The 13,569-nt window shown below is 42.9% G+C and overlaps 1 protein-coding gene across 5 annotated transcripts in view; it reads right to left on the bottom strand.

Annotated features, from left to right (window-relative positions):
- Positions 1 to 940: 940 nt before the first annotated feature.
- Positions 941 to 13,569, bottom strand: part of SNAP47 (synaptosome associated protein 47) — a 16,929-nt gene continuing 4,300 nt past the window's right edge. For 3 of the 5 annotated variants that reach the window (XM_072925240.1, XM_072925239.1, XM_072925241.1), the window contains exons 2-5: positions 9,763 to 10,315; positions 7,479 to 7,963; positions 3,747 to 3,905; positions 941 to 3,177 (exon numbers count right to left, since the gene is read on the bottom strand). In XM_072925240.1, the coding sequence (XP_072781341.1) occupies positions 2,891 to 3,177; positions 3,747 to 3,905; positions 7,479 to 7,963; positions 9,763 to 10,256 (1,425 nt within the window). In that variant the 5' untranslated portion in view covers positions 10,257 to 10,315 and the 3' untranslated portion in view covers positions 941 to 2,890. The remainder of the gene's footprint in view (positions 3,178 to 3,746; positions 3,906 to 7,478; positions 7,964 to 9,762; positions 10,316 to 13,569) is intronic. The other 2 variants (XM_030264116.4, XM_030264115.4) reach the window with 1 other exon arrangement.

The raw sequence follows: 13,569 nt of genomic DNA, 5'->3' as shown, positions 1-13,569 counted from the left end.
CGCTCAGGGGCGCTTCCCAAGATGCTTCCTCTCTTTTTGGGATGCGTTTTCCAAGCTTGACTCACCTCCGGGAGCTGGAAAGGCTCTGGAGAGGATGTGGACAAGGAATAATTCCCAAATCCAGGAATCTCCAGGATGATCCATGTGGAAGGACAGGTTGTTCCAGAGGGAGCCATCCCTGAGTCTCTGGAACCTCCATTCTGGGTCCTGTTCCACATTGGGCACCTGGGACACGGAATTCCCGTTTGGAATCCCTCAAATCCATTAAATTTTGGGATTTCCCTATGGAATTTCAAGCTGGTGTGGGACTCCACTGAGTTCAGGATCTACAGCCCACAAAAGGAGTCGGGAATCCCACCAAGAATCCCAGAAAACCCCAGAATCCCGGAATGGTTTGGGGTGGAAGGGATCTTAAGGATCATCCCATTCCAATCCAACTCTCATGGAAAAAAAGGGCTTGGAGCAACCTTGGGATAGTGGCAAGTGTCCCAGGGGATGGGGCTGGATAATCCCAAAAAATCCCTTCCAAGCCAATCCATTTGGGAATTCCATCCAGCAGCACCTCCAGCTCCCGTTTTCCAGCTGGGTGTTCCCAGGATGTTCCGATTACTGGGATTGCTCCTCCCCAGGGAAGGATTTCTCCTTGTTAAATCCATGAGGATCCCACCAACCCATTTTTCCAGGAGTTTGAGGCCCCTCTGGAATATCAGCCACTCTTCCCAGCCTCGCTGAAGAGCACAGAATTACGGAACAGTTTTGGTTGGAAGCATAAAACTCATCCAGGGTCACCTTCCAGCAGGGAAAATTTTCCATATTTTTAATCCCAAATAACGCCATCCTAAAGCCCAACTCAACAGAATCCATGAAATCCCATTCCACAGGAAAACAGGGATGGATTTTTCCTGCAAATTCCCAGCCAAGTGAAGACAGGAGAGAAAAATCACAATTCCAAGAGATTTAATAAGAAGGAATTACAGGTGGAAAATCCTTCTGGCACATGGAATTCAGTCAATGTACAGCTCCAGGATGGGTTTTCCAAGGAATATTCCAAGTTTTTTTGGGTATGTTGGACTCAACACAACCCACAAAATACGGAGTCGGTGCTAAAACCCCACAACAATAAAAAATATGGCACAAAGAACACCCCAAAACCGCTCAAATCCAAAAGATTTCTTTTTGGGAATTCTGGGTTGGACTCATCTCATGCCCAGTTCCCATCCCAGCCTCAACAAACACGGATTTGGTGTGAAATCCATGGAAAAATGAGGTGTGGGAAGTGCCTTTTCCTCTCTCAGCAAACCTGTAGCGATTTGGGGGCGGGAAACAACAGGAGAAGCTCCGAGGGGATTTTATTCCCCGGAAATAATTGATGGATATGGAATTATCACTGGATTTTCCAATAAAGTGCATGCCAGGAAAAACTTGGAATAAATTTTACTCCAGTCCTAACTAAGCTGAAGAAATACAAACCTTGCAAACAACACCCTCGACATGGTTCGGTGTCTTTTTCTCCCAAAATTAGGTTGGATTCCAAAAAAATGGGAAAAATTCCCACGGAATCCAAGGATTTGAAGCTTCACTGTTTGAAAATATTGCACTGAAAGTGTTGGATTTGAAAACAACACCAAAAATACTTAAATTAAAATTTAAAAAATAATTTTAAAAATATATTTAACAACGGCTCCTTGGAGGTAAAATAGCTGGAAAAGGTAGGGATTGATGAAATGGGAATTTTTCCTATGGAATATCAATAATTTAGGAATCTCTGCTCTCAACAGAGCCAAGTGTAAACTTCAGACTTTAATTGAAAATATTCCCTTTTTTTAAGGAATTCTGGAAAAGCCTTGAAATGTTTCACCACCACTGAGTGCAAATAAACAAAAAAAATCAGGATCGGCTCCAAAGGATTTTAGGGAAAGAGCTGGAGAGGGAATTCATGGGCTGGAAAGCAGCAAAATGAAAAAGCATGTTAATGAATTAATTAATTAATTAATTAAATCAGGTTTTGTCACACCCCTTCCTATTTACAGGGTTTGGCAGTGGAGAATCCACAAGTTCTGTTTCATCCCAATTGGAAATTTGGATCTTTCCATCCAAAAAAAGCTTCCAAACCTCATCCACGATCTAAACCTCATCCAAGATGCAACCACGATCCACGATCCAAACTTGATCCAAGGTCCAACCATCATTCATGATCCAACCACGATCCAAGATCCAACCCTCATCCAAGATCCAAACGTGATCCAAGGTCCAACAATCATCCAACATGCAAACCTCATCCAAAATCCAAACATTATCCAAGGTCCAACCCTCATCCAAGATCCAACCACCCAAGATCCAAACATGATCCAAGATCCAACCATTGTCCAAGATCCAAACACGACCCAAGATCCAAATGTTACCCAAGGTCCAATCCTTATCCAAAATCCAACCACTGTCCAAGATCCAAACATGATCCAAGATCCAACCTCTGTCTAAGATCCAGCCATCATCCAACATGTAAACCTCATCCAAAATCCAAACATTATCCATCATTATCTATCATCTAAGATCCAATTAGCCAAGATCCAAACATCCTCCAAGATCCAATCATGATCCAAGATCCAACCATCCAAGATCCAAACATCCTCCAAGATCCAATCATGATCCAAGATCCAACCATCCAAGATCCAAACATCCTCCAAGATCCAATCATGATCCAAGATCCAACCATCCAAGATCCAAACATCCTCCAAGATCCAATCATGATCCAAGATCCAACCATCCAAGATCCAAACATCCTCCAAGTCATGATCCAAGATCCAACCATCCAAGATCCAAACATCCTCCAAGATCCAATCATGATCCAAGATCCAACCATCATCCAAGTCCAGCAACTGCTTCAATCCTCTCAGGAACTCACCTCCAGCAGCGCCATTTTCCAAACCTCATTCCAAACCCCTCCCAAGGTGTCTCTGGAAAAACCAGTCCTGAAACCCCCGGCTCCCCCACCCTCCTGCTCTTGCCGGCGTTCCCATTCCCGCCGGGAGGTTAGGTCAGCTTCCTCATCCTGCGGTTCTGCCGGTCGATGGTGAGCGTGGCACGATCCACGGAGCTGCTGATGGAATCCAGGGCCTCGTCCTGCCTTTCCAGCTCCGCCTCCGTCTCCAGCGCCAGCCCCTTCAGCTTCTTCAGGATCTGCCGGAGGGAAACACGGAGAGCTCGCGGTCAGGCGTGGAACAACATAATTCCTGCTCTGACATCCCAGAATCTGGGTGGGAAGGGATCTTAAGGATCATCCAGCTCCATGCAGGGACACCTCCCACCGTCCCACAGTGATCCCAATGTCCAGCCCGGCCTTGGACACTTCAGGGATCCAGGGGCAGCCACAGCTGCTCTGGGAATTCCATCCCAGCCCCTCCCCACCCTCCCAGCCAGGAACTCCTAATTCCCAATATCCCATCCAGCCCTGCCCTCTGGCAGGATATTTTTCCGATTATAAAATAATAAAATAAAATAAATAAAAATCAAAGAAAATCAAAGTGTAAAAAAAAGAATAAAATAAAAAAAGTTCTGGAATGGCTGCCCGGGGAGGTGGTGGAGTCCCCATCCCTGGGTGTGTTTAACAAAGCCTGGATGTGGCACTGGGTGCCAGGGCTGAGTTGAGGCGTTGGGGTGGGTTGGACTCAATGATCTTGAAGGTCTCTTCCAACCTGGTCATTCTGGGAATTCTGTGAAATTCTGGGAAATCTCATCCCCATTTTTACCTGTCGGAGCTCCTTGGCTTCCTCCTGGGATATTTTCTGCAGCTGCACCTGCTCCTTGTCCGTCCCTTCGGCGCTCCCCGCCAGCAATCCGGGATTCACCGCGGCACCCAGGAATCCTGTGGCTGTCAGAGAAATTCCAGGGTAAGGAAAAATTCCTGCCTGGAAAGGAGGGGAAGCTTCAGCAATTCCCAGAGAAGCTGGGAAATCCCTGGGAATGTCCAAGGGTAGCTTGGGATAACAGAATTGCTGCTCGTGGAATCCTTAAGGATTGTTCTGGAATTCTGGGATCAAAGCGGTTGAGCTGTGCTTTGCTCCATGGGAATTTGGGAGGAATCAGGATCCAATTTTGGTTTTCTGGGAATATTTGAAGTGTATTCCTTACAATTTCTCTTTACTCTTCTCTCTTTTTTTTTTTTAAATTTTTCTCTTTATTACTTCTCTTTTATTTTTCCCTCATTTTATTTGATTTCATCTTATTTATGTTTTGGTTTTTTAATGTTATTTAATGTTGTTTTCTTTTTTAAGTCTTTTTTTTTTTTAAATTTTATTCCATATTTAGGGAGCCTTTGGAAAACCAGATCATTTGGAATATGAGGATTCACGGGAGCAGAGGAACACATTCCCAAATCCACAAAGCAGGATTATCCCAGGATTTGGGATGGACCTCAAGGATGATCCCATTCCACACCTCCCACTATCCCAAGCTGCTCCAAACTTTCCTTGGACACTTCCAAGGATCCACAGCTTCTGTGGGAATTCCATCCCAGGCAGGAATTCTTTCCCATCTATCCCAAACCACTCTTCCTTAGGAAAAGCTGCCCTGAAAGCACCAAACCCTAAATCCCTCTCCAGAATTCCTACAAACTTCCAATCCTTGCAATCCCCGCATTCAGCTTCCATCCAAATGGAAAATAAGGACTTTTTTCCATGTTATCCTTGTTTTCCAAAGGGGGAAGAACCAGGCGTTGTTTATTTGGGATACACTTGCTGCATTCCATCAGGAAAAGTGGGAATGACAAAATTCCCCAGAGAATTCCCAAGAGACATCTGTTAATTATTCCATGAAAATCAAGCCCTCCATCCTTCCCAACCATTCATCCCACTGAGGACAGGAAGAATTCCTGGAATAAGGAAGAAAACATGGGAATGCCAATGTGGGAAGGAGAGCTGGAATTCCCAGGACATTTTTAGGGATGGAACTGGCTGGAAATCAGGAATATTTGGGTTTATTTCTGTCAAAGACAAAAATCCACCCAATTTTTCCAGGAATTCCTGGAAAATCCAAATGATCGGGGAATTTGTTCACAAGTGATAAGCAGGGCAATTAAAATTACCTCCAGGGATAAAAATCTGAGAATTTTAATTTGGGAATTAATCTAGGAATTTAATCCAGGATTAAGTTGCCCTAAATGATGCCACTGCAAATAGAAATTAGGATTTGAATCCAGGTTTTTAATCCTGGGAATTCTCAGACGTTTTTGGGGATAAAATTGCATCAAAGCTGTTCCAAAATTTCAATGTTTATCCCCAAAAAAAAGCTGGGGAAAAGCGTAAAGCAGCTAAAAAATCCAGAAAAAATATTGATAGTAAATAAATAAATTAATAATAATTAAAAAATAAAAATAGCCAGTAGGTTTTGAATAAAAATAATTCCCAAAATTCCTTTTCCACATGGAATGAAGCCAAAATGGATTTTCTTGGAATTTAATTGTATAAATTTATGCATAAACCAAGGGCAGGATTGGTGTAAACAAAAGGTCCAAGTGGGATTGTGGTGGTTTTGAGGGAAAATCCAGAATTTTCCCAGATATTTCCATGCCCTACAAGGATATTTATCCCAAAAATCCTTGGATCAATTCCCTATTGGAAAACATGGAGATGGGAACAGGAAAAACTCTTTTTTTTTTTCCCTTCTGATTTGAGAAAAATGGCAAAAAAGAAGAAAAAAAATCAAGTTTTCCATGGAAAAATCCCACAGTATCCCACACAGTCCATGAGTGCCACCTTGTGACGGAATGGGAACAGTGACAAATCCAAGGAAAACACAAAAAAAATGGGAAAAGTCAGGATTTCCATCAGCTCCCCTCTGCTTCCCAAGATTTTCTAAATTAAGTAGGGAAGGAGAACAAACTCCAGCTGGAAAACAGCAGGAAAACCTCTGGAAAAGGGCTGGAGATCCGATAGTTTCCTGGAATTCCATCAGGAACCGGGATTTTTTTGGAATAACACAAAATTCCAGAGGCCAAAATTCACTTCCTTAAAAAAATCAAGCAGCTTTTCCAAGTTGGAATATTCCTCAAAAACAGGATATTCCCTTCCCTTCCCTGCTGGAATTCCAATCAGAAATTGGTGGATTTATGAATTTATCCCAATTTTCCAGTTCTTTTTGGCACTGGATACATCTTTTCTTTGCTACTTTGGGATTAAAAATTAGGGAAAAAAAAAAAAGGATTCAGGGATGGTGGGAGGAATAAATTCCAAGCTGTTGAAAATTCCTAAGGTTAGGTTAAAAAAACCCATCCTGGAATTTTAAGATTAGTAGTAGGGAATATCAATTTTCTTGTTGGGAATTTTCCAAATTTCCAAAATACTTTTCCAAAGTTTTCTTAAAATTATTCCAAAATCTCTGCAATTCCCACACCTGGACTTGTCTTATATCAAAATCCTGGGTTTTTAATCTGGGAAAATCAGGTTTTTATCCCAAGTTTTAATTCAAGATTCCTGGATATTGGGGGTATATATTCAGGATTTAAGGGAATTAAAGGTTTAATATAAATATTGGAAATTGGACACGGGATATTGGATATGGAAAATGGGATATTGAATATGGGGTATTAAAACGTTGGATATGGGATATTGGATATGGGATATGAGATGTTAAATATTGGATATTGAATATGGGATATTGGATATTAATTATTGGATATGGGATCCTGGAAATAGTATGTGGGATATTAAATATTATATGTTGGATATGGGATATTGGATATTAAATATGGAATATTGAATGTTGGATACTGGATGTGGGATATTAAAAATTGGATATTGGATATGGGATATTAAAGGTTGGATATGGAATATACAATATCAATTACTAAATATTGGATATTGGATACTGGATTTTAAATATTGGATATTGAATATTGACTATTGGATGTCTGATATTGGATATGGGAAATGAGATATTAAATACTTGATTTGGGATATTAAATATGGGATATTAGACATTGGATATGGGATATTGGATATTAAACATTGGATATGGGATATTAAACCTTGGATATGGAATATGCAATATCAATTATGAAATACTGAATTTTAAATATGAGATATTGGATATGTGATATTGGATATAAGACATGATATATTAAATATTGGATTTGGGATATTAAATATGGGATTTTAGACATTCAATATCCAATACACTGTATCCAATATCCAATGTTTAATATCCAATATTAAACATTGGATATTTGATACAGTATATTGGACACTGGATATCAATTAGCAGGTATTAGATAGTAATTATTGGGTATTAATTATTGGCTATTGAATATTGGATATTCCCTTCCAGCTGGGAATTCACTCCAGGAAAAGCAGCAGCAGTGCCAATGGCTCTGAAGCCACCTGGAGTTTATTCCTGGGATTTATCCTCACCGTGGACTTCGCTGCGGGGCCGATTTGCCTCTGGAACACTCCTTGGAAAAACCTTTGGAATCCGCTGGCACCCACCTGCCTGCCAGATGGACGTGCCCAAATCCGCCTGAGGAGATTTCCCGGCTGCGGCAAATCCCAGAGCATCCTCCAAAAACTGGATTTTCTTGCTGAACTGCATCTCCAGGATGGGAATGGCCTCGGGCATCCGCGCCGCCAGGAGCCGGTAGGAAGTGTCGGGTTTGCCGATGAACCTCTGCCGGATGCTGATCTCGTAGGGAGTGTGCACGCGGATATCATCCACCTCCCGGGATTCGAAGCGGTGCAGCAGCTGGGAATTGCAATCCTTGATTTCCAGGCCGGAGGGAAGCAGCGTGAGTTTTCCCGGTTTGGCGTTGGAATCTGTCCTGTGGGTGATAATCACGGGAATTCGCAGCAGGATTCCTTCCTGCGGTTTGGGATCGGGAGCTGCGGGGGTTTCCTTGGGCTTCGCTTCCAGAGGGGTTTTCCAGAGTTTGGTGCTGAAGGGCCACCAGGAAGGAGATTCCAGCTCTGTCAACAGCCTGGAAGGAGGAAGGGAGGGTTGGGAGAGGGAAAAGCTTTGGATATTCCAGCAGTTCCAAGAAAATCCCCACGGACATGGAAATTCCTTAATCCCGCCTCAAACCCATCCACAAGGCTCAAACCCCACCTTCTCCTCATAATCCTTTGGAAAAACTCCCAGAATCCCAGCTGGGAAGGAAGGAATGGAATTGGGTTTTTCCAGGCCCATTTCCATGTGCCTGTTCCTCAATATTCCCACTCCTGCCCATCCATCACCACTTCCAAGGCCTTTTCCTGTCCCTTTTCCTTTACCCCCTTTGCTCCACACCCAAATTCCCAGATAAAACACTAAAAATTCCAGCTCGAGGCTCCAAAAATCCAGCAGACACTTCCCAGAAGTGTCCAGACCCCACCTTTCCAGCAGTGTTGGTGCAGCTCCCTAAGGAAAACATTCCCAGCAAACAGGGAAGTGAGCCAGGGCTGGAATTGTCCAGCTTCAGCTCCTGATCCAAAGACAAGGAAAATATTCCCAGTTTTTTCAAGGGAAGACCAAAAATAAACATCCCCAAAATCCCAATTTAATTCTGTTACCATTCCCTGGTTTTAAGTCCATTAAAATCTAGAGATACTCCCAGGACTTCCCTGCTCCATAAATTTAAAAAAAACTGGGAAGAGCCCTCTGGAATTCCCTCCTGCAGCTCCAAGTTGGGTAATGCTTAGCCACCCTTGAATCCATGGAATTCCAAGTCCCTTCCACACTCCGAGTCCTTTCCCATTCCTTTCCTCTCCTCCAGAGCTGCATTCCCCTCACTCCTGCTGGAATTTTATCCAGAGGGTTCCAAGAAAAGGAAATATTTGGCACAAATATTCCCCAGCAGCCCTGGCTGTTCCCATTCCTGCCAATTCCTGCTTTTCCCGGGCGTTGGAATATTGGATATTCCAATCCTGCCACGAGCTTGCCCAAAATTCCCAATTCCGGCTTCCTTCCCATTAAATCCAAAAGTTTTTTAAAGGCTTGGGGATATTCCTAGAAAATCAAAGCAAAGGTTTTCCAGGGAATCTGTGGGGGAAAAGGGAGGGAAAGGAAAAAAGGGTGAGAAGGGAAAAAGGAGAGGGGAAAAACAGAGGGAAACAAAAATGGCAGGGAAAAAATCGTGAGGGAAAAACATCGGGAAAAAAGGGCGGGAAGGCAAAGGCGGGAAAAAAGCCGGCACAGCTCTGGATTTCCCAGGAATGGCAGCAGGGCTGGGCACTGCAAACACTGCTCAGCTCCACTTATCCTGATTTTATTCCTATGGAGGAAGGAGATTGTGGCATTCCCGAATTCCCAGAGCTGAATTCCCAACATTCCCTGAGCCCACGGGCACAAAAAACTGGGATTGGAAGGGATCCTAAGGATTAACCCATTCCATGGGCAGGGAATTCCCACTGCTCCAACCTGGCCTTGGGCACTGCCATGGATCCAGGGGCAGCCACAGCTGCTCTGGGAATCCCGTCCCAGCCAGGAATTCCCAATTCCCAATCTCCCATCCATCCCTGCCCTCTGGCAGTGGGAGCCATTCCCTGTGTCCTGTCCCTCCATCCCTTGTCCCCAGTCCCTCTCCAGCTCTCCTGGAGCCCCTCCAGGCCCTGGCAGGGCTCTGAGCTTTCCCTGGAATTTTCTCTTCTCCAGGTGATCATTCCCAGCTCCCTCAGTTTTTCCTCACGGAGCTGCTCCATCCTTCCAATGCAAATCCCAGTTTAATTTCCCGAAGACCACCCCCAGGAATTCCAGGCCCACCAAAGCATTCCCAGCTCCGGGAACGTTCCCATTCCGAACCTGTCGGCCACATCCATGTCCCCCTCGATCTTGTGGAGTCCCCTCATGATGTTGTCGAACTGCTCCCCCTGGGAATGCAGCACCTTGGCCGTGTCCTCCAGGCGTTTCTGGGATCCCTCCAACATTCCCGTCAATTCCTTGCCCTTTGTGGATTCCAGGGCCGCTCCCGCTCCGGCCTCCTGGCTGGACACCAGCTGCTCCCTCCAGAAATGCTCCAGGATGTTGAACACCACATTCCTGTTGGGATGCAGGGAGCTGAACCAGTGCTTGGTGCTCTTCTCCAGGATGGTGAGGGAGCTGAAGATTAAATGGGAAGATTCCTTCTTGATCTCGCTGATCCCGGAAAGGTGGAAATCCACCAGGAGCTCCCCCGTTTTGTCAGCCGTGAATTTGATGGAAACGGGAGTCAGGGAGAGCTTCCCAGGGATCCATTGTTTGCTGGTGTCCAGGTAGTAGGAGCAAGGCCAGGAATGGATCCGGATGTCCTCGTTCATCAGCTCGTTCTTCCCGGCCTCCTCTCCCAGGGAAATGCTCTTCGATCCAGCAGGAGACACTAAAATCCAAGGGGGGAAAAAAAAAGCAGGAATCCTGAATAAACACACATGAATTCATCTGGCTCCTGGCTCTTTTCAGCTGGATATCCAAGGAATTTGGGAAGCATTTCTAACCACAGGAATATTTGCTCAGGAAAAGCCCATCATGCATTTTCCCAATAATTCCATTCATATCCTGGAATATTCCCATTCCCAGCTCATCCTCAGCTTCCCACAGCCTCAACAGGCACTGAGGAAAATCCCAGATATCCCAAAATTCCAGCTTTCCTCTGAAAAAGCCCATCAACATCTCTGGCCATGCATTTTCCCAGTAATTCCATCCATATCCTGGAATATTCCCATTCCCAGCTCATCTCAGCCTCCCAGAGATCAACAGGCACTGAGGAAAATCCCAGATATCCCAAAATTCCAGCTTTCCTCAGGAAAAGCCCATCAACATCAGTGGCCATGCATTTTCCCAATAATTACATTCATATCCTGGAATATTCCCATTCTCAGCTCATCCTCAGCTTCCCACAGCCCAACAGGCACTGAGAAAAATCCAGCATTATCCCAAAATTCCAGATTTCCTCTGGAAAGGACTGTAAGCATCACCAGCCATGCACCTTCCCAACAATTCCATTCATATACTGGAATATTCCAATTCCCAGCTCATCCTCAGCTTCCCATAGATCAACAGGTCCTGAAGAAAACCCAGGATATCCCAAAATTCCAGCTCATCCCTCTTTATAAATCCCTGCTCACTCCCCTTCCCCTCTGGCATCTCAACATCCAGGCACGTTAAGCACAATTCAGGAATTCTCCAAAAATTGTCAATATTCCTCAGGAATTCCCAGTATTCTCCAAGATTTCCCGGTATTTTCCAGGAAATCCCAATATTCTCTGCAAATTCCCAGTATTCTCCAGGAATTCCCAGTATTCTCCAAGAATTCCCAGTATTCTCCAAGAATTGTCAATATTCTCTGGGAATTCCCAGTATTCTCCAGGAAATCCCAGTATTCTCCAAGAAATCCCAGCATTCTTGAGGAATTCCCAGTATTCTCCAGGAAATTCCCAGTATTCTCGAAGATTTGTCAATATTCTCTGGGAATTCCCAGTATTCTCCAGGATTTGTCAATATTGCCCAGGAAATCCCAGTATTCTCCAAGAATTCCCAGTATTCCCCAGGAAATCTCAGTATTCTCCAGGAATTCCCAGTATTCCCCAGGAATTCCCAGTATTCTCCAAGAAATCCCAGTATTCTCCAAGAAATCCCAGTATTCTCCAGGAATTCCCAATATTCGTCAATATCCCCAGGAAATCCCAGCATTCTTCAGGAATCCCCAGTATTCTCCAGGATTTGTCAATATTCTCCACGAAATCCCAGTATTTTCCGGGAATTCCCAAAATTCCTCAGCAATTCTTTCTATCCAAACAATCCCAACTTTGGAATGGGCAATTCCGCCCATGGAACGGCTTCTCTCCACGCTTCCAGAAGTTTCTTGGAGCCAAGGGTTGGAATTTTCCTGGAATATCTTCTTCATGGCTGTGGTTTCCAGCACCGACTCCTGGTTCCATCCCAGAATTAATTTGGGAATGCTGATGACATCACTGGGATTCCATTGCTCCACGATCCATCATCTTCTCCAAGGCTTTGGTATTCCATGGATGAATTCCAGGAGCTCTGGAATTCTGCTGTGTCATTAATGAGGTGCTCACTAATTACCCTCCTTAATTTCACACCAACCTGCTCCCTTCCAGGAAAAGTTGAGGAATTCCCAGGAAAACAAAAAAATTCTTCAGGAATGCTGAATTCCTGATCCCACCCTGAGATCTCCCAGTGTTTTCAGGCTGCTGAATCATTAATTCCTTAAAAAGTCCACTTCCAATGATTTTTAAAAATTATTTTTTTAATAAATAATTTTAAGTTAAATAATTTTAGAATTATTTCTTTTAATCAAATACACTCAAAATTTCAATATAATTAAGGATTAGCTCATGCTATACGAAAAAAAACCTCCTTTATTTGGATTCCATCCCTTATTTCCATAGATTTTTAATAACTTTTCTTCATCATTAATTTTAGAGATGAAAAAAAAAATCAGCCATAAATTGACCAAAAAAATTGGAATTTAAAGTGAAAACTCTCCACCTCTTTTGATCCAGTAAATCCCTGGAGAAAATTGTGGGAAAAGAGAGGGAACAAAATCACAGGAAAATCTGATTTCAAGGAGTGGTTACAGCCAAGTTTTCAGCAAGGAAAAATTCCAAAGGAAAATACAACCGAGGCTGTTCTCAACATGAAAATTCCTTAAAAAATCAAGGATTTATATTTAATAAATTAAAATAAGTTGTTCCTGAGCCTTATCCCAAGTTTCTTATCTGGATTTGTATCCATGGAATTTTCAGGGAGGAATTTTCTCCCTCAGGGTTTTTCAAGTTTTCAGCCAGGGAAAAAATTCCAAAGGAAAATACAACTGAGGCTGTTCCCAAAACGAACATTCCTTAAAATAGAATGGCTTTATATTTAATAATAAATTAAAATAGGCTCTTCATGATCCTTCCAAGTTTCCTACCTGGAATTGTATCCATGGAATTCTCAGGGAGAAATTTTTTTCCCTCAGGGCTTTTTTCCCTTATTTTCACCAAGGAAAAAAATTCTAAAGGAAAATACAACTAAGGCTGTTCCCAAAATGAAAATTCATTTAAAAATCAAGGATTTATACCTAATTATAAATTAAAAGAAACTGTTCTTGATCTTTATCCCAAGTTTCTTATCTGGATTTGTATCCATGGAATTTTCAAGGAGGAATTTTCTCCCTCAGGGTTTTTCAAGTTTTCAGCCAGGGAAAAAATTCCAAAGGAAAATACAACTGAAGCTGTTCCCAAAACGAAAATTCCTTAAAATAGAATAATTTATATTTAATAATAAATTAAAATAAGCTCTTCTTGATCCTTATCCCAAATTTCCTACCTAGATTTGTATCCATGGAATTCTCAGGGAGGAATTTTTTTCCCTCAGGGCTTTTCCCCCTAATTTTCACCAAGGAAAAAAAATTCTAAAGGAAAATATAAGTAAGGCTGTTCCCAAAATGAAAATTCCTTTAAAAATCAAGGATTTATACCTAATTATAAATTAAAAGAAGCTCTTCTTGATCCTTATCCCAAGTTTCTTATCTGGATTTGTATCCATGGAATTTTCAGGGAGGAATTTTCTTCCTCAGGGTTTTTCAAGTTTTCAGCCAGGGAAAAAATTCCAAAGGAAACTACAACT

This window comes from Taeniopygia guttata, chromosome 2 (assembly GCF_048771995.1).
Source record: "Taeniopygia guttata chromosome 2, bTaeGut7.mat, whole genome shotgun sequence".
Lineage (NCBI taxonomy): Eukaryota > Metazoa > Chordata > Aves > Passeriformes > Estrildidae > Taeniopygia > Taeniopygia guttata.
Note: the sequence above shows the minus strand (reverse complement) of the source record. Positions and strands in the feature narration are given on the sequence as shown.